Source organism: Choloepus didactylus, chromosome 2 (genome assembly GCF_015220235.1).
Source record: "Choloepus didactylus isolate mChoDid1 chromosome 2, mChoDid1.pri, whole genome shotgun sequence".
In the NCBI taxonomy this organism is placed as follows: domain Eukaryota; kingdom Metazoa; phylum Chordata; class Mammalia; order Pilosa; family Megalonychidae; genus Choloepus; species Choloepus didactylus.
This window is the reverse complement of record NC_051308.1, coordinates 2,959,800-2,984,651: the sequence shown is the minus strand read 5'-3', so window position 1 is coordinate 2,984,651 and position 24,852 is coordinate 2,959,800. Positions and strand designations below refer to the sequence as shown.

Genomic DNA, 24,852 nt, shown 5'->3' with positions numbered 1-24,852 from the left:
TAAAGCTCTTCCATCTTCCCAACAGAAACTCTGTACCAATTAAACATTAACTCCCCATTCCCTACCCCAACCCCAGCTGCTGATAACCTTTATCCTTGTTTCTGACTCTATGAATTTGCTTTTTCTAATTATTTCAAATCAGTGATATTGTACATTTCTCCTTCTGTGTCTGCCTTATTTCATTCAACATGATGTCTCCGAGGTTCATCCATGTTGTCACATGCATCAGAAGTCCATTCCTTTTTACGGCTTACTAATATTCCATTGTGTGCATATATACTACATGGTTTATCCATTTGTCGGTTGATGGATACTTGGATTGCTTTCATCTTTTGGCAATTGCGAATAATGCTGCTATGCACATCACTGTGCAAATATCTGCTTGCTTTCAATTTTTCTGAGTATATACCCAGAAGTAGGATTGCTGGGTCTTTTCTTTTTTCTTTTTTTTTTTATACTTTGCTTGTTTGACTTGGAATCCAAATAAGGTCCAGACACAGCAACTGGTTGATATTTCTCTTAAGTCTTTTTAGTCCATAAATTTTCCCTCTTTTCCCCCTTGCAATTCAGTTGTTGAAAAAAACAGATAGTTTCTCCTGGAGTTTCCCACAGTTGTGATTTTGCAGATGACCTCCCTGTGATTTCCTTTAGTGTGCTCCCCTGCCCCTGCATTCCTTATGGCTTAGTTGTTCTATCTAGAGGCTTGATCTGATTCAGGTTCCATCATTCGGCAGGAATACTTAATATTGGTGGTATGTGCTTCCATCAGGACACATGACGTCTGGCTGTCTCTCTTTCTGTGATGTCACCAGCCATTGGTAATTTTCACCTAGTCTATTAATTCATCAGGGATTGCAAAATGGTGATATTTCTAATTCTATCATCCCTTCCTCATTTATTAGTTGGAATTCTTCCAAAAAAGAAACCCTGCAGTTTGTGGTTTATACAGGAAAGGCAGGATAAATGCTAGGTTCTATCCTTTAGTTCTCAAAATAGTGAGCTGCTTCACTAGTGTCCTGCAAAGGTGACCAGTTGGCTTTCTGAAAAAGATAACACTGAATTCTTGAGTATAAAATATGTAATGAGTCTCAATTGTTTTCAGTTATCATCTTTGCTGCTGCTCAAATTATCCCATCTTTGGCCGGTAGGAGTTTTTTCTTGAGTACTGGTCTTGACTATCCTTGACATACCCTGGAGTATTTGATACTTCCTTATTTTCTGGTAGGACAGGAAATGCCGGAGCATCTTGTACATTTCCTGTCCAGACCAGTTCTTCGAGGAGCCCTGATACCTTTTGGTAGGAAACAGATTTCAAGACCACACCTGGGCTTGAAGGATGTCCCCACTGCTAGGTTAACCATTATTTCTGGACCTTTCTGGAGGACAGAGTTAGAAAATATGGTGTTTGTTTGCTTGCTTGCCTGTTTGCTTTGTAAAGATAAAATACATCTTTAGTTCATTCTAATACTTGCAATTCAGATTCAGGACTACAGGGCTTTTAATTAGCCTCAATTAATCTTATATCTGTAAGATTCTTTCTCCTACAAATTCCTGTTCTCTGTTACACCAACGAAAATTCTCCTCTGCTTTATCCCACAATACACTCAATAATTTCAGAATAATAATACCAACACCACCATAAATGATATCATTAATGAAAGCAGTTTAAGATGTATCTGCAGTCTTTTGCCCATAGTGTGTTTTTAAATCAACTGGAATTCTCTCTGCGGTTATGCCACCAATTGGATACAGAGTCAGACTCATGTGTTGCATTTTGCTTTCAGTTTTAGGTGACTGCTCTTTTAAACCTTGATTTTGTTTTGTAATTATGTAAAATATTTACATGGTTTCAAAGTCAATTCTATAAAGAAATGCATAATCAAAATCTAACTTCTATTCCTTTCTATGGAAAACTTCTATTCCTCTCCATTCTAGAGAATATCTGTGATTGTTAATTTTACCATCGTCTTCCATTTTTTAAAATTAAGCCTTTAAATACAGGCATACCTTCTGTTTCTTAAATAAAAACATGCTAGAGCAGTGCATCAGAATTGCCTGGACGGTGGCTTAAAACACAGATGGCTGGATTTCCACCTCCAGAGTGTCAGATTTGGTAGGTATGGGGCATGTCTTGAGAATCAGCATTTTTAACAAGTTCCTAAGTGATGCTGAGGCTACTGCTCTACTAGTGACAGTACTTTGAGAACAACATGCTATATACATTTAACTCAGTTTTTTTTCCATCCCAGTAGTTCTTCATTTGTTTTTCATTTGTTTTTACTGCTGCATAGTAATCCAGTATGTGGCTATACTACGTTAACTATAGTATAAACAACCAGTTTCTTGTTTATGGGCATTTGGGTTGTTTCTAGCCTTTTTTTAGTAAAATATTACTACAAAGAATAGCATCACACTTAAGAAAGTCCCAAGACTTCTTTAAAATTCAGTTCCTGGGTTTTAAAAATGATATCTCATCTCTGTTCCCATCTTAAATTTGAGGGTTTGGATTTAAATCTGCTATATATATTCTTGCTATAGAATCATATGCAGATTTGATCTTAGATTGGTAAAGCTCTGTGGACCTGTCAAACAATGTCCCCCCCACCAAACAAAAAAAAATCAGTAGTCTCTAGTTGGTTAATCCTTAAATGCCCATTACATTTACATACACACACAACCACCAAATCCTTCACCACCAAATTTCTAGTTATTCATTCTTTCAAATTACAGTTAGAATTATAAGATAGTCAAGGCTGGCCAAATAACCCAGGAGCAAGCAGATGCCTAAAGAGAAACGTCCTGGGAGAAAGCCATTTTGAAACCAGAACTCCAGAGCAGATGCCAGCCATGTGCCTTCCCAGCTGACAGAGGTTTTCTGGACACCACTGGCCATCCTCCAGTGAAGGTACCCTTTGTTGATACCTTACCTTGGACACTTTATGGCCTTAAGACTGTAACTTTGTAACCAAATAAACCCCCTTCATAAAAGCCAATCCATTTCTGGTATTTTGCATAACGGCAGCATTAGCAAACTGGAACAACTTGAGTATCCAATATCGGTGCTTTCTCAAGGATAACTTCAATAAGTGGGTGGGTGAGGGCTCTGAAGGGAGACAGTCACCGATGGGGCACAGGGAGCAAGGTGGGGAGGGAGAGGAGGAGCTTCAGCAAAGGGGAGGCTGGGGCCCCAAAGCCAAACCTTGACGCCCTCCTACCTGCTGCCCAGGGTCTGCTCTGCTGACAGACAAAGTGAGGGATGGAGAGGAGGGTGGGGGGAAGGCAGGAAGCAAAGGAAACCTGTTCCAGGTGCTTCCAGAGTCCTAAGAGCAGGAGACAGCCAAAGGGACCAGCTGGGCACTCTACTTCCATCGCTTAAGACAACTGCTTCCGCAGCTCCTTCTTCTTTTCTCAGCAGCAGGGAAGAAGCAACTGTATTTTCCTTTTGTAGATAAGGGTTGCTTTAACCTACATATACCCCAAAAGTAGGAAAGGTCAAAGATGAACCTCTGCATAAGCTTCAGTGATTCAGAGAAAAGCAGACGTCAACTGCCGGCTTTCTCTCTTTCATTAATGGCCTCCCAATTAAAGCAATTTTCCATTCCTCCCAGAATTAAGCAGCTCTTGTGCTTCAGAAAACTTAACATCTAAATTTCAGGGTGCTGAGTGAAAAGCAGGTTGTGCCAGCACCCAACACTCCCTCACATTCCCAGCTTACATGGGAAAGTGTGGAGTGCTGAAACCAGTCTTCTAATTAAACCTGGCAAAATTACAATGAAAAATAAGATCTGGGAGTTGGCAACATGGCACTGAAACTTTTATGTGAATCATTAAACCAGAGCCGAGCATATGCTGGAACCTCTTTAATCAACTTCTGATTACAGTTACCAGTAAAAGCCCAAACGTTTCCGAAAACTTCTATGTTGTTTATGTGCTGTGGTTATTTTAACCTGACTTCTTTGATAGACTCGGCCTATCTTCTTACCCATTCTCCACCCCCCTTTTATTTCCCTCCTCTTTTTCAAATCCCTACACTTTAGGAGAATTATGGCACAGGCAACCTATGAAAAGAATTCTGAGTGTAAGCATGTGTGCAGAAACATTTTATATGTTCACACACACACCCACAGAACCAAGCGAGTTTTATACCAGCCCATCATAGAGTTGTTTTTAAGGAACTTCATGCCAGTAAAATCCAGGCGTCATGTTTGGATTCGAAACCATCCAGATGGAGTCAAAATGACACTGTGGGACAGTCTGGATCCAGATCAGACCAGGAGGACACTGCACAGCTCATGCTGGATTTGGGGGCTTTAAATGAGGTGCTTAATTCTCAGTTGATCCTAAAGCACTATCGTGAACTTTGCTGAAACCTTTGTACATTACAAACCACAACTGCAGGACTCACATGGCGTTTTGCTGCCAAACCATTTCTGCTAGTGGTTTTCCAAATACAAGCCGCTGACATTTTAAGAGAAGCTTGATAACAAGATAGGATTCTATGTATACCAGGCAGCACATTGAGAACGTGATTTGGTAGAGGCTTGTCTTGTACATCTCAGGATTCTAGCTCCCATCTTTTCCTTGTATTTTTGTAAACCACCAATGCAGCTTAAGGAAAATGTAGAAAAATGAGAATGCATTTTTAAGATGTGGGAGATTCATTTGCTTCTCTTTATCCCCCAAATGATAATTTTAGTGCCACATGTCTTACATATAAAATATTTAGATTGGAATTGATTTTATTTATGACTCATCCAGTGTTATTTTACATGCAATTATTTTTCTAACTTTCTTCTATTCTGGACTCTCCTTCCTACAAACTTAACGTTTTTCTTAGGAAAGAGTGAGTAACATCATTCAGTTACTATACAAGTTCTGGAACAACTATTAAGTTTGGCATCTCCCTCCCTGCAATAATAGAATATTTTTTCATTGCTGGTGAAAAGAAACAGAGAGAGTTTCGTGATGAACTCCACCCACCATGGAACAGAGCAGTTATTTTAACTGTACATCTCCAACAATCCATATTCTCTGTCTTGGTTGGCCCGGAGAGAAATGAGCCCTTCTTACCTTGGACACAAAGCATTCCGCTATGGCCACAGGATCATTCTCACAGTTTTCCAAGTCATGCAGAAGTTCACTGGTAAAAAATAAATAATAGCCAGAAAGTATTAGATTGCTGTTCTACAGCTGTGGACATTTTATACAACTTAGAAGTTTAAATATTTGTGTGGCATCTACAAATTATCATATTTAATTGCACAACTGAGGACCTAATGTCATGATATCTAAGGCTTAGAAAAGAGGCTTACCCAAGGTCTGATAGTTAAACTGTGGAGCAGGGATTTCACCTGGGTTCATCCCCAACCCAGAGATGAATGCTCCCTAACAGTCAGAATCTTCTAGATGCTCGTCATGGTCTGCGTCATGCTCTCATGCACTCATTCACTCAAGTGGCTATCTAGGTGCCAGATGCTGCACAAAGCACTACGAACACTTCAGTAAGCAAAGCGAGATGTGGCCCTGGTTTCATGGAGCTCACAAGAGCCAGACGTTCAATGAATGATCACAGGAACAAATATGGAGTCATCAACAGAGACAGTGCACAAAAGGAAGCTCTGCTAGTGAGGAAATATCTTTCCTCAAATCCACATCTACATGATTTTAAATAGCAGTATCATTATTTTAAGTAACTGCATAATAGTCCATTGGGTGCATGGGCCATAACTAATTTACGTACCTCCCTCTGTTGGATAACATTCTGGAAGCTGAATTGCTGGGTCAAAGGACAGTCTCAGTGTAAATGTTAACATTTCTAAATTACTCTCGAAAGAAGTTGCATTGATAAATATTTTAAGTGTTTATTTTAACCAGCTTACATTACATAATTAATTAAAAAGTTTAAAAGTTCTACAAGGATTATGATAAAAAGGAGTTTCTTGACTCCTATTTCCCATTCTCTACCACCACTCCCCAGGAATTCAGTCAACTCTCTAGCTGCTCCTACTGAAGGGAGTTCCATATTTCTAAACATGTTGATGCTGCATTTTCATTATTTTCCAGTTTCAGATATTACTGACTTCCTAATTTCCCTACACTTCCCCCTTCTCCCGTCTTCTTGCTAGTTCTACTATGAAAGTTGATCAGATGAAAGGTCAGTGCTTATACTTCTAAGACTATGTCAATATCATTCCCAGCTGAGATTGGGAGTATACCATGATTACATTTCCTATCTTGTATGACTTTATTTTCCCTGAAGTTAAAATTGTCTCATTTCTTTCCTTTGTTTTCAAAGTGCATACCACTAAGTTACTCTCAAAGTTTGGGCCAGAGGTGTAAATCTCATCTCGCTGTGTTTACACATCAGATGATCTCTTGGTTGCAATTCTTTCTTGGTGACTTCCCTCCTTGATCCCTCTGGTCCTTTGCTCCAACATGGACAGGCTGCTGCCCAGGCTTCCTGGGCTTTGCCTTCATCCTGTGATGCCTTCCATGTCTCTCTGGAGTTGGAACCCTTTTTCTTAGATATAGTTGAGGTCTATTCATTGCTTGGGAGGTTACATCACCCAGTAGCTTTCTGAGTTAAGATCATAGGAAGTAAATTTTTTGAGACTATATGTTTCTAAGTGTCCCCCTTTCACACATGCTTGCTGATTTCAGTGGATATGGAATTCCTGGTTGGAAGTCATTTTCTCAAATATTTAGGGGACTATCTATTGTCTTATAAATTCCATTATTGCTACTGAGATCTCCAATTATCATTCTGATCCCTGATCCTTTCTATGTGACCTACTTTTCATTCTGAAAGCCATTACAGTCTTCTCTTTCTCACCATAATTCCAAAATATTGTGGTAGTAGGTCTTGGGGTGGGTCTTTTCTCATACATTGAGCTGATCTGGTAATTTGGGAAACATTCCTGGGCAGCAGTTTTCCAAGTGTGGTCCAGTGACATTGGGGCTCCCTGAGACACATTCAGGAAGTCAACGGCATCACTACTTTTAGACTCCTTTGGCTTTTTTTTACTCTTCTTCTCTCACGAGAGGACAGTAGATTTTTCCAGAGGCTATGTCACGTTGTATGTTGTGACAACCCAACACCACAACAGATGGAATGTTAAGAGAATGATGACAGATATGAGAATCCAGATGATTTTTAGTAAGTTACACAGTAAAAATGTGAAAATTCCAAAATAACAAAAAATGTAGTGAGTGGCAAAATTATTTTCATAAAAATATTAATTTCTTCTTATTATTAAATAAATTGATATTTTAAAAATTTCTCAGTTTTAATTTCTAACATGGTAAGCAAAACATAGATAAAACATAAACAAAAGCTCTCTGGATCCTTAGTCCTTTTTAAGCCTGTAAAAGATCATGGAATCAAAGAGCCTGAGAACTCTGTCCTTGAATTATGTCTTTGATATATTCTCCCTCCATTTTCTCCTCTCTCTGTTTGAACCTGCTATTATTGGGATTTCGGATCTTCTAGTCTGATCATCTAATTTTTCTTATCCTTTCCCACCTATTTTTCCATCTTCTTATTTATTGTTCTACTTTCTGGGAGACTTTATAAACTTTATTTCCTATGAATTTTTTCATTTCTACTATCTGATTCTTATTTCAAAATTCTGTTTTTTTTTTAAACATGCCTTTGGATGTTTCTTGCTTATGTTTCTGTTCCTGTTTCATGGATGTAAAATCCTCTATTATCTCCAAAGACATTATTGTTTGGGGACTTTTCTTTCCTGATCCTTGCATTCCTTCTGTTTCTGCTGAGTTCCTTTTTTCTTAGTTTGATCATTTTGGCTTCGGTCATTCATATTAGAGTCTCTTTTGTTTGTCCTTTCATATTTGAAGGTGAGACATCACAACACCGAGTGTAAATGGCAGAGGCAGAGCCTCATGTGGTGCTCTTTACCAAAAGCAGTCGTTCTAAAACTGTTTGATGTCAGGACCACTTTAAACTTCAAAATTCTTTATGTGGGGTATATATCTTTTGATACTTAACTATATTATAAACTGAAACAGAATAATTCAAAATTTTTCATCAATTCATTTAATAAAAAAAATCCATGTTAATATATGTGCTGGTCTGTATATATTATGTTCCCCAGAAAAGGCCATATTCTTTACTGCAATCTTGTGGGGGCAGACCTGTTAGTGTTGATTAGGTTGGAATCTTTGGATTAGGTTGTTTCCATGGAGATGTGACTCACCCAACTGTGGGTAATACCTTTCATTAAGATTATTTCCGTGTGGCCTCACCTATTCAGCAAGGGTCTTGATTAGTTTACTTGAGCCCTATAAGAGTTCAGACAGAAGGAGCTCGGCACTGCAGCTTAGAGAGATATTTTGGAGACAGCTGTAAAGCAGACTTTTGCTAACACTTTGGAAATGCTAGCCCAGAGTTTGCTCCAGAGAAGCTAAGAGAGGACAAAACACCCCAAAAGCAACATTTTGGAAGAATGCATGGGAGCTGAGAAAGGAGCTGGAACACAACCCGGGATCAGCAGATGCCAGCCATGTGCCTTCCCAGCTAACAGAGGTCTTCTGGATGCCATTGGCCTTCCTTCGATGAAGGTATACTCATGTTGATACCTTAATTTGGACATTTTCATGGCCTTCAGACTGTAAATTTGTTATCAAATAAATCCCCTTTATAAAAGCCAATCCATTTCTGTTATTTTGCATAATGGCAGCATTAGCAAACTGGAACAATATGAGTAACTTTTTATGAATATAACTATCTTTTATATAACAAAAAATTAGTGAGAAAATTGGCATTATTTCACATTTTTGCAAATCTCTAATGTCCACTTGAGTAGAACATAGTTGGATCCGCCTATCTGCTTTTGCATTCGATCTCTTGCAATCTGTTGTTTTGGTTGAAGTATAAGGAAAAAAAGCCAGCCTCATATAAATACATCACTGGAAAAGGGGGGAGTAACTTAATAGCCTTCTCAGGTAAGTGTGGACATATTTCTTTGATACCATACTGAAATTCAGCAAAATGATAGTTTCTTAGAGAGTAATTGGAGTCTGAAACCATACCAATGTACTGCACCCTGTTACTTTAAAATCCATTGGTCTATCTTGCACTTTGAAAGGTGCATTTTGCCAATACATGATTTTTTTAAAAAAATATTGTGCATTCATCATTTGGAAAGTGATGTAATGGGAATGGGTTGGCTTAAACAATGGGAATTTATTGGCTTTTGGTTTTGAGACTAGGAGAAGTCCAAATCAAGGCATCATCAAAACAAGGCTTTCTTCCTGAAGACTAGAGTTCTGGCTGCTGGAGATCCTTGGCCCTGGACTCCTCTGTCACACAGCAGTGTACATGGTGGTCTCTTCTGCCTTCTCCCTTCTCTTCTGGATTTTGTTTACTTTCAGCTTTTGACTGTTCCCTCTGTGGCTTTTTCCTATACATGTGACCTTCCCTATAAGGCCTTCAGTAACAGGATTAAGACCCATCCTGGGCCACACCTTATCCAAAGTAACCTCATTAAAGGATCCTATTTACAAGGGTTTACATCCATAGGAATGGATTAAGTGTAAGAACATGTTTTTCTGTGGTACATAACTCCAAATAACCACACTGAGTTATGCAGGCCTTCCAAATATTAATTTCAACATATATCAGAAGCCTCATTTGTTGATAACACCAGTGACCTCATCAGAAAAGTCTTGATGTATTGGGAAGCTGTTAATCTCATGGTGGCAGATACAAGTTTTCCAAATTTCTAATTTGTACTTGAAAGCCCAAACTTTATCATTGGCAACAAATGTGGGAATTTTTAATCTTCATTTAAAAAAAAATCTTCCATATACAAGTCTTAATGCTGTAGTTTGTCTGTCAGTTGTTCCTCAAAGCAAAAATTTGTTCTAAGAAAAAAGTGGCTAGTTTAGCTTGCAACCCAAACAGTCTCACAAGTGCTTGTCCTTCAGGCAAGCCTTGTACTTTGGCATAGAAGGGCTTTATGTCTACTTCTATCGTGTCACATGGAACATTACAATGATGTGTGTGGCAGGTTTAGAAGAGAAAGTCACTGAAGAACTGGGGTGCAAGTCCAGGGCAGAATGAGCAGCAGTGGTCCTGGGTGGGAAAGAGCTTGCTGTGTCCTTGTTCGAGGTATAGAAAGGAAGCCGGTACAACCTGAGTTTGGTGAGCAACCTGGAGTGTGGGGATACTGGGTGACAACTATCATATAACATACCAAGTACCATGGAGATACAGTCTATGTATCAGCCACCAAAGGGACCCCCTAAATACCAGAACAAGGCTGTTCTAATGTGGGTGGGTCTGGGTCTTTTATCGCATCAGTGTTTCAATGTCTGCAGGTCATGTAAATTGGGAGGAAGGAATGACTCATGGATTGTATTTTATATTCAAAACTAAAGGCATTTGACTCTAAGCTAATTTTCTTTTCCCTGCCCAATTATCCCAAATATTTCTTCCATTTGAGTAGAACTGTGAAAAAGAAAATCACAAGATTTCCTGCTTGAACTGAGGTCCCAAGAAGGGAAAACGTTGTTCTTTACTACAGAAAGGTGTTAACATGTAAAATTTTCTCTGAATTCTGACATGAACTTGAAGAGGAATCATATTATGACCCTAAAGATTCTACTCTTGCCATGGGTAAGATATGGGAATGGAGCCTCTCTCCTTCTGGTCTGTAACAGAGTAAGCACCGCTTCCTCCCCCACCCCCCCCTCCTAACTAGGTCTGCTGGCATTGGAACTTGTTCATCCACAGAGGCCTGCATGATGTGGGAAGAGATAATAGGGTGCGGCTAACAGCACCGAGTGCTTCATTAATTCTATTGGTACGTTAGCAATGGCCTGGAAAACAGCCAGTTGCAAAACGTCTGGGGTAAAAATATTTCCACCATTGTGAGGAAGCTAGAGACACTTTGGTGGCAGGAAAATTCACTAAAAGTAAGGGTAACTGCCCCATCTTCCTTTGCCTTGTAATATGTATCCCATCACTCATTTCCTAAATTACATTCCAAGAAAAAAATGCAGGGCCCAAAGAAGTTTTTGTCTTTCACTGCCCTCTGAGATGAAATTAATTGCATGTTCCTCTGAGTTCTCAAAGCATTCTGTTCATTCCTTGATTATATGACTTACTACCTCCGTTATACAATGATGTCATTCAACTTTATGCCACTAAACTAGCCCAGTGTTTCACATATGTGAGTCACTCAACATAGGTATATTCAATAAAGAGAAAGAGTTGAAGGAAAAGGAAAAAGGAAGAATTTGACTCTGATCCTAAGAGGGAAGGAGAGAGTTAAGATGGTTTTAATATGCTAAGAAACAATTTAAAAATAGACATTCAAGATGGAGGAATCCATGCTCTTTCCTTACTCTTCATTCTTAAAGAAAGATTCAAATTACAGTGTAGATAACGATTCTCTGTTCCAAGAGAGGGACACCGAATAAAACAGCTGGCATTTCTACTCCTTTGGTTGGCAGTAAGAAAATGTTTGGGGATTTTAGTGGGCAGGTTCAAATCGGGAAAGTGGTTTCATTTGACTGACCCAGTTTCCTGAATTTATTCTAGACACCAAACCAGAAACTTAAGTCTCTAGGGATGAAGAGAGAAAGAGAGATTTGGCTGCTGAAAAGAAAACAAAAATGAAGTCTCAATTGTACTCCAAAACATTTCATGATGGAACATTTGGTGAAATAATTTAAATCTAGTCATATACCCAAACTGAACAAAGACAGTACAAGGAAAGAAATTACATACTAATCTCTTTCATGAACATGTATAAAAAAATATCTATTGAAAAATACAAAAGGATCAAATTCATCAGTGCTTAAAAATATAAGACATCATGACCAGAGAGGGTTTATTCCAGTAATATATGTATGATTCAAATCAGAATGCCTATTAATATAATATACCACATTATGAATTGAGGGAGAAAAACCACATCCTAATTTAATTAAAGACAGATTAAGCATCTGATAAAATTCAAGAGTCATTCACAGTAAAAATCTTGGCAAAATAAAGAAGAGTGTTTCTTTAAATCCCACAGCAAACATCGGACCTCATGGTAAAACAGTTAAAGCTTTCCTGTTAATGTCACAACCAAGAAAAGGAAGCCAATTTAAGCAACAGCATATGAGAAGACTTAACCAAAGGAAATAAGATTTTAAAAAGACATAGGTGTAGAAGAACTGTAAAGGAGACATAAAAGTCAAACAATATCATTGTCTACATAAAAAATCCAAGAGAACCTATGCACCACTCTCAGAACTAATGGGAAAGTTCAGAAAGTTCGTTGGATAGTGTGCCGGTTTGGATGTATTACGGCCCCCAAAACACCATTATCTTTCATGCAGTCTTGTGGAGGCAGACGTATTAGTGTTGATTAGGTTGGAACTTATTGATTGTTTCCATGGAGATGTGACACAATCAACTGTGGGCAAGACCTTTGATTGGATAATATCCATGGAGGTGTTACCCCACCCATTCAGGGTGAGTCTGAATTAAATCACTGGAGCCATATAAACGAGCTGACAAACAGAAAGAGTGTAGAGCAACTAAGAGTGACATTTTGGAAGAGCTGCAGCTAAGAGAGAGCAAAACGCCCCAAGAGCAACATTTGGAGAACACCATTTTGAAACGCAACCTGGAAGCAAGTGGATGCCAGCCACGTGCCTTCCCAGCTAACAGAGGTTGTCCAGATGCCAGTGGCCTTTCTCCAGTGAAGGTACCTGTTGTTGATGCCTTACCTTGGACACTTTATGCCCTTAAGACTGTAAGTTTGTAACCAAATAAACCCCCTTTATAAAAGCCAATCCATTTCTGGTATTTTGCATAACGGCAGTATTAGCAAACTGGAACAGATTTATACAGTATCAACATATAAGAATTAAAAGCACTCCTATATCACAACAATAGCTTATGAAAAACTGGAAAAAGTATTCTAGTCAAAATAACATCCAAAGCCGTAAGGCATCCAGAAAAATAAATTTTTCAAAGTTATATGTATGAATGTGATGGAGAAATTATAAAATATTAATTATTAAAGGACATTTTAAAAGACTTGATTGTAAAGACATATGATGGTTATAGATAGGCAGACTCAGTATTGTAAAGGTGGCAATTCTGCCAAAATTAATCTTTAAAATTAAATGCAATTCCAATAAAAATTCCAACAGAATACTTCATGGACCTTGAGAAACTAATTAAAAAGATCTATTACTTGACAGTGCAAAGAGCCAAGAAAAGCTAAGCCAATGAACTTGATAATTACGCCGTGTGGGACGGGCAGGGATGGGCAGGTAGACCAATGAAAGAGAACACAAAGCCAAGAAAGAGACCCACACAGATACATAAACTTGATAAGTGAGGAATCTGAAACTGTGAGTCATCAGGGAGAGGATGTACTTCTTAACAAGTGCTGGTGCTGGTGGGACAATTAGCTGCCCACATGAAAAGAATGGATTTCCGACCTTACATCATACTTCCACCAATTAGTAGATTAAAGACTAATATGAAAAGCAAAATTTTAAGACTCCTAGAAGAAAAACTAAGAGTATATTTATGATCTGAGGGCAGGAGATAATTTTTTAAATACAAAATCCAATATATTATAAAAAGTAAATTTCATGTAGTCAAACTTATACATGATAAAACTTCTTTCCAAAGAAGCTACAATTAAAGTCAAAAGGCAAGTCATATACTGGGAGATATTGGCAAGTCACATAATCAATCCACAAAGACCACAAGCCAGAATCGATCAAGAATTCCTACATGACTAGAGAAAGAAACATTGCAACAGAAAAATGGGCAATGGATATGAACCAGCAATTCACAGAAGAAATCTAAGTGGCCAGTGAACAAGGAAAGGTGCTCAATCTTACATGCAATTGACAAAATGAAAATAAATATACCCCACAATAGAATATTACATAGTTAAAAATAAGTGAACTGGAGCCATAAATCTCAAAAAACAATGTGCAGTGAAAAAGTTGTAAAAGACTGACACCATTATGCCATGACTGAAAAAAGTGAAAGCAAGTTACATATTTTCAATAGATGTACATATAGTAATGGAAAGAAGACATGCATGGGAACCAAACACCAAGTCCTGGGAAGCAGTTATAGTTACAGCAATGTGCTAAAGCTCACTTACGCTGGCTTGCCTGAGCCAACTCTGCACATCTCTTCCTAATGCTGTATTTAGTGATGTGATGTTAGTAGCTTGAAATCTGCCCTGATGGGAGTGTTTACACAACAAAAATTGGCAAACACTATAAATCCTGGCTTCCTCCTTCTGCTCCTACCTGGGATTGGGGTTGGGGGGGGTGGGGGGTGGAATATGGGGATTCAACTTTATTTGCAATGACTTTGTGCTTCAAAAATTTTCAAAAGCAAATATGGAATAAGGAAAGCCTTTGATAGAGTCAGGGGAGGTTCATGGGCATGTATGATGTTACTCTATGCTTTTCTGTGTCTTGGAAATATTTCCTGAAAAAATATCCAGTCAGCTGCATTTTTCAGGCCAGCATAATCCCATTTCTTTTTTGCTCAGTTTAATTTTGGAGATTTAAGTTTTGCCTATTTGGCCACCTTATTATTACATTATATTGAAAAACCTGGAGGTGCACTAATAATAGCAAATTAAAAGTTTATTATTTTGAGCTCTAATCGCCAATTTGCTGGATAGTTGTATCTTTGAAATCAACAGATGCAAGGTATGTAACAAAGGATCCATAAGAGGTAATAGGTGCTTTAATGTTTTTACTTAATCAAATGTAGTAATAAAAAAGGACCATGAACATGCTTGATTCCTTTTTGGTAACAAATGAGAGAATGTGAGATGCATCTGGGCTCTAAGTTAAGACTCCAGATTTAAGGAAAAGAAAATAAAAATGGATGGGGACCAAACAGCACAGACAGTTCAACAGTGAAGGTTCAACAATAAGATACTCTTGAAAACAGTGAATGGTCTTAGATATATTTGACAAAACCAGGTATCCAAAATGAGTGAGATTGGACTTTCAGCTCTGTGTCCCTGATCAAAGGACTTTCCACTTGTGGGAATGACTCCTCTATGAGATGTGTATGGTTACAGGCATCCTGTCTGGCTCACGGGGCTGTTTAGAGGATTCGATGAGCGAAGGGGGCATGCCACAGTGACCTGCATAAAGGATGGGCATGAACGGGTCCCGCGGACACTTAGGTAGCCATGTTGATGACTCACATACCCCTCATCAGAGACTCACTCACTGACTCAGGTTTATTTTAAACAAGCTTGATTTCCTGGTTCAGTGAACACCAAATAGAAAAGAACAGCCAAGCAATTCAGGAAGATCTCAGTAATCTGATTTCTGCAGACTAGACTCTATGACAAAGGTCCCTGTTGGTTGACAGACAGGGCTGATGCCCTCTCATCTTTCTTTCATTCAAGAGACTCAGGACAAATTTAAACTCCAGGGAGTGAAAACTCCTCCTGGAGGGTTTGCCATAACTTCATGAACCACAACTTGAGAAATAGGGCTTCACTCTGGCAGGGGAGCCCGTGGTATAGTGTCTGGGGTTTGGAGTCAGAGAAACCAGTTGATGCAGTCAAAGTTTTAGGGTATCTGGCATGAAGTATGCCCTTGAGAAATACTAGTCATCATCAACTTACAGTCAAACCACCTGAAGAACCAGGCCAGGGGGCCCCCAGCCTCCAACCTCCTTCAGATTAGAAAGCCGTGGGTGGGCTCTGGAAGGTTCACAGGATTTTATCACCAAAGACTTAAAAGGGGCCCGTTCAGTTCATTACTGGTGAACATGTAGATTCTGGATTCTTGACTCAGTGTTTTGTGCCCTTTCTCTTTTTCCTTAGCATTGGATTTATTGTATCCAGACAGTGTTTCTCAACTGTGGCTACACATTACAAACACCTGGGCACCTTTTGAAGCATTGGATACCCTGGCCCTACCCCAGACTAGTTAATCCAAATTTCTGGGATAGGGTCCAGTCATTACATTAAAAACAAAAAACAAAACAAAACAAAACAAAAACTTCCCAGGTGATTCCAGTGCAAAACCTAGGTTGAGAACCACTGTCCCAGAAAATGCAAACTGATTTTCAAAGTCTACTGAGTCAAATGAAAGTGAAATCCTGTGGTAACCCTAGCATTTCTAGATCCTAGGCTTTCACAATTAAAGGATGAGTTGATTCAACTCAGGAAACCCTTGGCTACATGTTAGGGACTCAAAGGTAGAAAGGAGGTCCTCACCCAGGAGCTCACAGATCCCTCTCTCAGTAAGCCAGGAGGGATATCATTTAGCTTGCACCATTGTTGGGTCACAAAATGACAGGGCACTTTAGAATTTCATAATGAGATTTTACTATAACCAAACCAAAGTCACAAACTCAGTGCTGTGCTAGCACTGAGCTGGGCACAGTAAGTATAGCAGCTCATTGGAGCTTCATGATGACCAAATGAGGTCGATATTCCTAATATTTCCATTTGTTCATTCAGCAAGATTTGAATGGCTCCTGTGGGCCAGATGCTGTTATAGGTCCCTGGACAGTAACTAAGCAGGCCCAGATCACTGTCCCCAGGCAACATTCTGGGAGAGGGAGTGGGGAAAGAAAAAAGTAAGTCATATGGTATGCTAGACATTGAGAAGTGCTGTGAGGAAAAAGTAGAACAGGTAAGAGGGATCAGGTGTGCGGGTATGTGCGTGTGTCTACACAGGTTGCTGCATTGAACAGGACATCTGGGTAAACCTCACTGAGAAATGAAGATCTGAGCAAAGACTCAAAGTAAGAGATTAATTATTTCAAGACGCACACACGGACACACGGCTTGGCTGGGATGCAGCTCCATGTAGGTTGGATTCCAGAGTCTGGGCTCTTACCCTGTCCACTACCTTGTCCTCCAAGAAGTATCATCATATATTGCAATCATTCATTTCCTGGCCTGCATCCCCTTTGGCTCCCGGAAGCCTAGACCTCCTCCATCATGTTCACCATTGTCACTTTCTGGCCCAGTGCCTGCTCCAGGGTAGAAGCTTAATCCATGTTTGATGACGGAATTAAAGTATTTGTTGTTCATTTACTGTGTCCTGCCCACTCCCCAGGCAGAGGGATATTTTTAGAAAATCCAGGGAAGGCAGTCTTGGGCGGGGACTAAGCCAGGCCTGGGTTTTAGGTTTTAGCCGCCCTGTCCACATTGCCTTAGGGGAGGGAGATGTCACTGCTCCTTGGGGGCAGGAGGTCTCGTCTCCAAGCCAGAAAGATGGACAGGGAGGCAATGACCATGGATAAATGTGAGGCGTGTATGGAAACAAGGATGCTTCCAAGTAGAAAACTTCATGGCCCATAAAAACTCAAGAAGCTGAATCAGGGATTATAGGTAGTCAGTTTTCTTAGGTCATGTTAATTTGAGAAAAACTCGTAACATTCCTATGGGGAACCATCTTTTGAGTTTTAGCTTACCTATTGAAGTGGTAGATATCCTGTATGTTTCCAAAAAGGGCTGCTCTTTCTTCGGCCCCAAGAGGAAGTTGAGTTTGGTTCCTGATACAGTCCAAATAGTCCTGTGGAGTCAATGAAAAGGAAATCTTGAACACGCCTGTCCTTTTCCTAGTCACCTTCAATTATGCAAGACAAGTCTTGCTTATCAGTTTCAAGTGATTATATAGTAATGTGATCAATAACTCGACTATGAGAAAAGAGTCACTCTTTTATTAATGACTACACCCCTATTTACAAGGAGAAAGAGTATGGAATACATTGATGTGTTCCCTACATAGATTAGAGTTTCCTCTAATGGGAATACAATGGCCAAATGGATAACACACTGGTCATGGTTACTGATAACATCAAGAGTTTTTGCCACAGCATCATCTGCCGTTTCCTTGACTGAGTTACATGATTCAAAAAATAACCCAAACTTCATATAGGGAAACCAGGAATAAAAATTCTGAAATGTGACAAAATTATTTTAAATATAACCTATAAATCAGAAAGTTATCAGTTGCTACTATACAGACCTAGATTCTTTCTCAAATACCAATTTATAAACAGAAACCATTTTTTTTCCTTTTTAAAATAAGCACATAACTCACTTATGCTATCTGATAGACTATGTCATTGAGCCAGGGAAAACTTTGCGATGATTTTGTATGCTTTGTTTAAAATGTTTGGTTTAATATACATCTAATGTGGGCTCAGAGGCACCGTGGGTTAAGTGCCTGCAGCTTAGAAGGGATTCGGACTGCTGAGAACAGGAAAATCTGCTTTCCCACCCTGTGTGCAAAAGAGTTCATAACTGAGTGTTCCCTGCCTCCCCCAGCCACACTTAAAAAAAGATCTCTGTAGGAGGCAAGAAAACAATAAAGAAGCAAAAACAGCTGAAACAACGTAAAATAAAAAATAAATATGCTCCCCTGCCCCAGGCTGAACAATGCAGCTCAGCTCACTACCAAATATAACAGGGCGTTCTGAGGTACTGAGAGGAAGTGCCCCTGGGAGAAGTCAGCCAGACCCTGAAAACGCAAGCACTCCAACCGCATTCCAACCTCCCTTAGCAAGCACAATAGTATGTGACGCAACTGGCGAAAGGAGAAACTGAAATTCAAGAACCATCAGATAATTGGCTTAGACCTTTTAATAATCCACATCTATTCTCTCCTGCTCCTTATGTGCCTCTCATGAAAAGGAGGCAGGGCTTCAAACATCACCTTTATCAAGCAGCACACTGCAGTCTGCAGGCAGTGAGCTGACATTCTAATTCTTTAATGCTGAAATTATTGCCGTGCGTGAACCAGTGTTCATAAGCCTTCTTCATTTTTTTAAAAAACGCAAGCTTTGTGATCACATCTTTCCTTCTTTAGATAGTGGTTGCCTCAATAAGAAACTAGATGCACAAGGTTTAAGTGCAGTTGGCATTAAAAATCCACATAGCAAGATCTCCTCTCCTTACTTTCATGATTGGAACAATGATAGGAGTTTAAGTACCTGCAGAAGAGAGAGAGTTAAAGCTGAAATAGTAAAAGCTAATGTCAAAAGAATGCTTTAAAGGATGGAAGTAACAGTGCATTTTGAACATGGAAAACCTACATGTTCTCCACTCCACAGTGCTATTCAAACTGTGGGTGCAAAGGGGTCACTTTGCAAACTTACTGATCTGTGATACGTGTAGAAATTGAGAATAAGCACCCAGAAGCTTTTATGGTATTTTGACAGAATAATTTAATATCTGTTTATTGTCCTCAAGAAAGTCAACGTATTCACCAACACGGTCATTAAATTACACCTGGAAGCAAAAGGATGCTCCCATACTCAACTTGCACCCTGATACTTATATTTGGTAATGGCTTAATACTTTGATCAACCCTTTAAAAGAACACAGTATATGCAATATTTTTTTTAATAAAAGGAAAACAGAAGGTTAAATATGTGCAAAATTAACAAGGTAAAACAGAAGGATCTAGATATGTGGGATGGAGAGGGCCCAGAGGTGAGCTGCGCAGAAGTCACACAGCTGGCTGAAGGGGCTCTGCAGTGAGGCTGAGCTGAGAACCCAAGACTCTTCTCCCTCCAAGTGTGAGGCTTGCTCATTTGCAGAAACCTGATACGGAATTCTTCATGTGAAGAGAGGAGCGAGTTAAAGGGCTTGAAGAATTTCATCTGGGGTTAGAGACAAAGAACCGTGGCCCCCTTCCAACAAATAATGGCCCAGCTCCAACTGAAAGAGTTGCAAAACCCCAGGGTCCATGGGAGAGAAACTAGATTTTAAAAGCCGCATATTTTCTGAAATTGTTGAGCACATAGATCGTTAGGAGTCCAAATTTTTGTAAGCCACTCCAGAAAACAGATCAAAGTCGTCTGGCCACAACTTGCTCCCCACACCAATCATAATTAAGTCTTTTAAATATAATACTCGAACCCTAAACCGGTTACTGAGAACTACTGTAGCGTGCACTGTGTTAGCAGCTGCAATCAACTGAAGCCGCAATGAGTGGTTTGAAGCGCAGCAATAATAACCGTTCATTCTGTGCTCAAAATGACAGAGTGAAGACACCAATGAAATTTATTAGAGTCTGTCACGCTGCTTATTAATTTTATTGGCTAGTTGTCAGCACCTGTGGCTACCCTGCTGTTGACAATGAGGGATCGATTTTAAACGTTTGCATTCAAACAATTTTATTCTCTAACAGGATCAAAGAATTCATTCTACTTTGGAGGGGTGGGGGGTTGGGGAGATGCAATCAAAGAGCTTTCTACCATTTGAATGATTTTCCATTTTACGATTTTAATTCCCCCCCTGAACCATTTATTTGCTCATCAGTTCATGTTCTTAAGTGCTCTACCATTTGTAAGATTTATACGAGTGCCTTCCTCTCACGGCCCTTTTATTTTTTGAAATTTTTTAACTTTTAATTTTGAAATAATTTCAAACATACAGGACAGTTGCAAAAATAATACAAAACTAATATATAACTCCAGTGTATCCCCTAATCAAATGCCCAGATTTACCAACTTTTAACATTTGCCACATTTGTTATATCTTCTTTCCTTCCTTCCCCCTCTTCCTCCCTCCGTCCCTTCCTTAGTTCCGCCTTTCCTCCCTCCTCCTCCTCTCCTTTCTTCTCTCCCTCCTTCCATTCTTTCTAACTATCTATCTATCTATCTTCATGAACTTATATGATTCCTTGTTACTGAAAATATCTGAGTAGAGTCTAACATGGTGCTATTCAAAGTGTGTTACATGGATAGGTGACAGTTTGCAAACAGTTACCAATCTACGATGAGATAAGTGCAGAATTTGAGAATAAGCATGTAGAAACTTATATAGTATCTTCACAGAAAAATTTAATATCTGTTTATTTTTCAAGTAATTCATTTTCATTGTATTTTATAAAAGTATCAGTGTGTGACAGATTGGGGAAAAAAAACCAACCTACACTGCCCCTCACTGTAGCTAATTTGAAAAACGCTGGTCTACACATCCATCGAGCAGGGATGCCTAGGAAGGACGCCAGCAGAGCTGGGGAGAGGGAAATCCTTTATATTTTAAAAATGCTTTAAAATTATAACCTGTTTGACATGATAATGAAGATAGACCACAAGAAAAAAGAGAGTTATTTAGAATTATAAAGTCTATCAATACTTCATTACCTTCCTACCTTTTTACTCTTCTCTCGCTTGAAAATATCTCCGTTGCAGAAGGAAAACTAAAGAGTTTGTTCCTAAATCTTCTTGCTCATATTTCAAAATTCTACCTAGTGGTTTTATGGTCCACTCTTTCTCATCTAGCTTCTGTTGTTTGCATTTGCAAATTCCAAGCCCTCTGATATTACTCCTACTTAACATTTTTATTCCTTTTGGTCCTTATTTTGGAGGAAGCATCTTTTTATTCTGTTTCTTGAATCCCTTCGTTTTTTCTAGAAAGTAGTTGTCATCTGTTTATCCTGCCCTCCAAATTTCAGGTATTACATTGGGCTGCCACTGATACTATAATAACCTACATTTGTACCTCAACTTGCAGTTTAAAAGCACACTCACAAGCTTTCGAACCTTTTTGTTTTGTTTTGTTTTTTGAGGACATCAGAATGTGTGCCAAGTTCTGTTTTATAAGCTAGGAATTAACAAAATAAATAAAACATCATCCCCAGATACCTGCACGCCAATGTTCATAGCAGCATTATTCACAATTGCAAGAGATGGAACCAAACCAAATGTCCTTCAACAGATGAGTGGATAAATAAAATGTGGTATATACACACGATGGAATACTACACAGCAGTAAGAAGGAATGATCTCGTGAAACATATGAAGGAATGATCTCGTGAAACATATGACAACATGGATGAACCTTGAAGACATAATGCTGAGTGAAATAAGCCAGGCACAAAAAGACAAATACTATATGCTACCACTAATGTGAACTTTGAAAAATGTAAAACAAATGGTTTATAATGCAGAATGTAGGGGAAGTAGCAATAGACAGCAAATAAGGAAGGGGGAACAATAATCCAAGAAGAACAGATAAGCTATCATGGGTAAATTTAACGTTCTGGAAGTGCCCAGGAATGACTATGGTCTGTTAATTTCTGATGGGTATAGTAGGAACAAGTTCACAGAAATGTTGCTATATTAGGTAACTTTCTTGGGGTAGAGTAGGAACATGTTGGAAGTAAAGTAGTTATCTTAGGTTAGTTGTCTTTTTCTTACTCCCTTGTTATGGTCTCTTTGAAATGTTCTTTTATTGTATGTTTTTTTTCTTAATTATTTTTTATTTTTTTATTTTTCATACAGTTGATTTAAAAAAAAACAAGGAAAAAAATATGTAGAGCCCCCTTGAGTAGCCTGTGGAGAATGCAAGGGTATTGGCCTACCCCACCTTGATGGTTGCTAACATGACCACAGACATAGGGGACTGGTGGTTTGATGGGTTGAGCCCTCTACAACAGGATTTACCCTTGGGAAGACTGTTGCTGCAAAGGAGAGGCTAGGCCTCCCTATAACTGTGCCTAAGAGCCTCCTCCCGAATGCCTCTTTGTTGCTCAGATGTGGCCCTCTCTCTTTACCTAAGCCAACTTGAAAGGTGAAATCACTGCCCTCCCGCCTACGTGGGATCAGACACCCAGGGGAGTGAATCTCCCTGGCAATGTGGAATATGACACCCGGGGAGGAATGTAGACCCGGCATCGTGGGATGGAGAACATCTTCTTGACCAAAAGGGGGATGTGAAAGGAAATGAAATAAGCTTCAGTGGCAGAGAGATTCCAAAAGGAGCCTAGAGGTCACTCTGGTGGGCACTCTTACACACAATATAGACAACCCTTTTTAGGTTGTAAAGAATTGGGGTAGCTGGTGGTAGACACCTGAAACTATCAAACTACAACCCAGAACCCATGAATCTCGAAGACATTTGTATAAAAATGTAGCTTATGAGGGGTGACAATGGGATTGGGAAAGCCATGAGGACCACACTCTCCTTTGTCTAGTTTATGGATGGATGAGTAGAAAAATAGGGGAAGGAAACAAACAAACAAACAAACAAAGGTACCCAGTGTTCTTTTTTACTTTAATTGCTCTTTTTCACTTTAATTATTATTCTTGTTATTTTTGTGTGTGTGCTAATGAAGGTGTCAGGGATTGATTTAGGTGATGAATGTACAACTATGTAATGGTACTGTGAACAATCAAATGTACGATTTGTTTTGTATGACTGCGTGGTATGTGAATATATCTCAATAAAATGAAGATTTAAAAAAAAAGGTATGGGGGCTAGAATTTTATAAAAATAATTCTGAAGTTGATTCAAAATAATAAGCTGGAGGGACTGTCAAAAGAAATTCTAAAGATGATGAGTAATGGGGCAAGGATGTATCTTCTCAGACTCTAAACCATGGACAGTGCTCTAAGAATGAAAAAGCACACGTGGCACTGGCACAAGAATAAGCAGATTTTTAAAAATGTAACAAGTACAGAAAAATACTTTCAAAAAGTCAGTTCATTAATTTTAAATCATTGGAAAAAGTAGGAACCCATGAGTCTGTACTGATAATAAGAAATAAATGAGAGAAAGGTAGACCACTGCTTACCATAGACTGTCAACTGATAAATGTGGAAGGGGGTACTGGGGTTGGAAAATCATCATTTTGCAACCACTTAAAATTGATTCAGACAAGAAGCAAATGGATACCAAATTGGGGGGGGGGGGGACAGAATATTTTCATAGCCTTAAAGTGTCTCCTACATACTGCTTCTTAGATGAAAGGGGAAAATATGACAGTGATCACTGGATGACCAAAATTAACATCACCAATGAGGGGCAGATGAACATCATGTGTCACCAGGTATGATACTGAGAAGGACATGATATCACTTATGTAATATCCCAGCTGGGAATGCATAACTTGAATCTAATCATTAGGAACACTATGCAAATATGCCCAAAAGGAAAAAGGGACTGTGTTCTTCAACAATGTCAAATGTCATAAAAGAGAAAGACTGAGTTTGTATACTGGATTAAAATAAATGTGACAACCAAACTTTAAAAAAAAAAAAAAAATTGGATTGAGTATAATACTAGTGGTCAACAAGAGGGAGGGGTAAGGGGCATGGAATGTTTAGGGTCTGCTTTTTTCTTGTTATTTCTTTTCCTAGAGTAATGCAAATGTTCTAAAGATGATCATGGTGATGAATACACAAATATATATGATGATACTATGAACCACTGATTGTATACTTTGGAATGGATTGTATGGTGTGTGAAAATATCTCAATAAAATTATGTTAAAAAAAGAAAAAAAAAAAAAAAACCAAAGCATTGGATGGCAGTGAGGGTAGCTAGCATTGTGATTGTGATTAGTCCCACTCTGCTTGGAAGTGATTGAGATGGGAAAGTTTATGTTGTATATACGTTTCTACAATTAAGGAGAGAGAGAAAGAGAGAGGGAGGGAGGAAAGGAAGTGGGGGGGGGGTAAAGAGACAGTGACAATTAAATGCAATGCATGATCATGGACTAGATCTAATATGGAGCAGAAAATGCCCAAAAGGACATTACTGGAACAAGCGAAAAAAATGGAACACAGACTGTGCTTTATATCAATGTTAAATTTCTTGAACTTGATAACTATACTTACTGAGGTTACATAAGTGAATATCTTGTTCTTAGGAAATGTACATGGCTTCAAGGAGCATTATGTATGCATCTACTCTCAAATGTTTAGAAAATAGATAAGTAGATAGAAATAGATAGAATGATATAACAAATGTGGCAAAATGCTAAAAGTTGGTAAATCTGAGTTTCTGGGTAGGAGGTGTATTGGCGTTCTGTGTGTTGATGTTTGCAACTCTCCTGTATGTTTGGAAT

At 38.9% G+C, this 24,852-nt stretch overlaps 1 protein-coding gene across 2 annotated transcripts in view; it reads right to left on the bottom strand.

Moving 5' to 3' along the window:
- The window catches only part of PLEKHG1 (pleckstrin homology and RhoGEF domain containing G1), a 229,535-nt gene that overhangs the window by 37,703 nt on the left and 166,980 nt on the right, over positions 1-24,852 (bottom strand). For both annotated transcript variants that reach the window (XM_037819416.1, XM_037819406.1), the window contains 2 exons: positions 17,459-17,559; positions 5,071-5,140 (listed from right to left, as the gene is read on the bottom strand). In XM_037819416.1, coding sequence (XP_037675344.1) covers positions 5,071-5,140; positions 17,459-17,559 — 171 coding nt within the window. The remainder of the gene's footprint in view (positions 1-5,070; positions 5,141-17,458; positions 17,560-24,852) is intronic.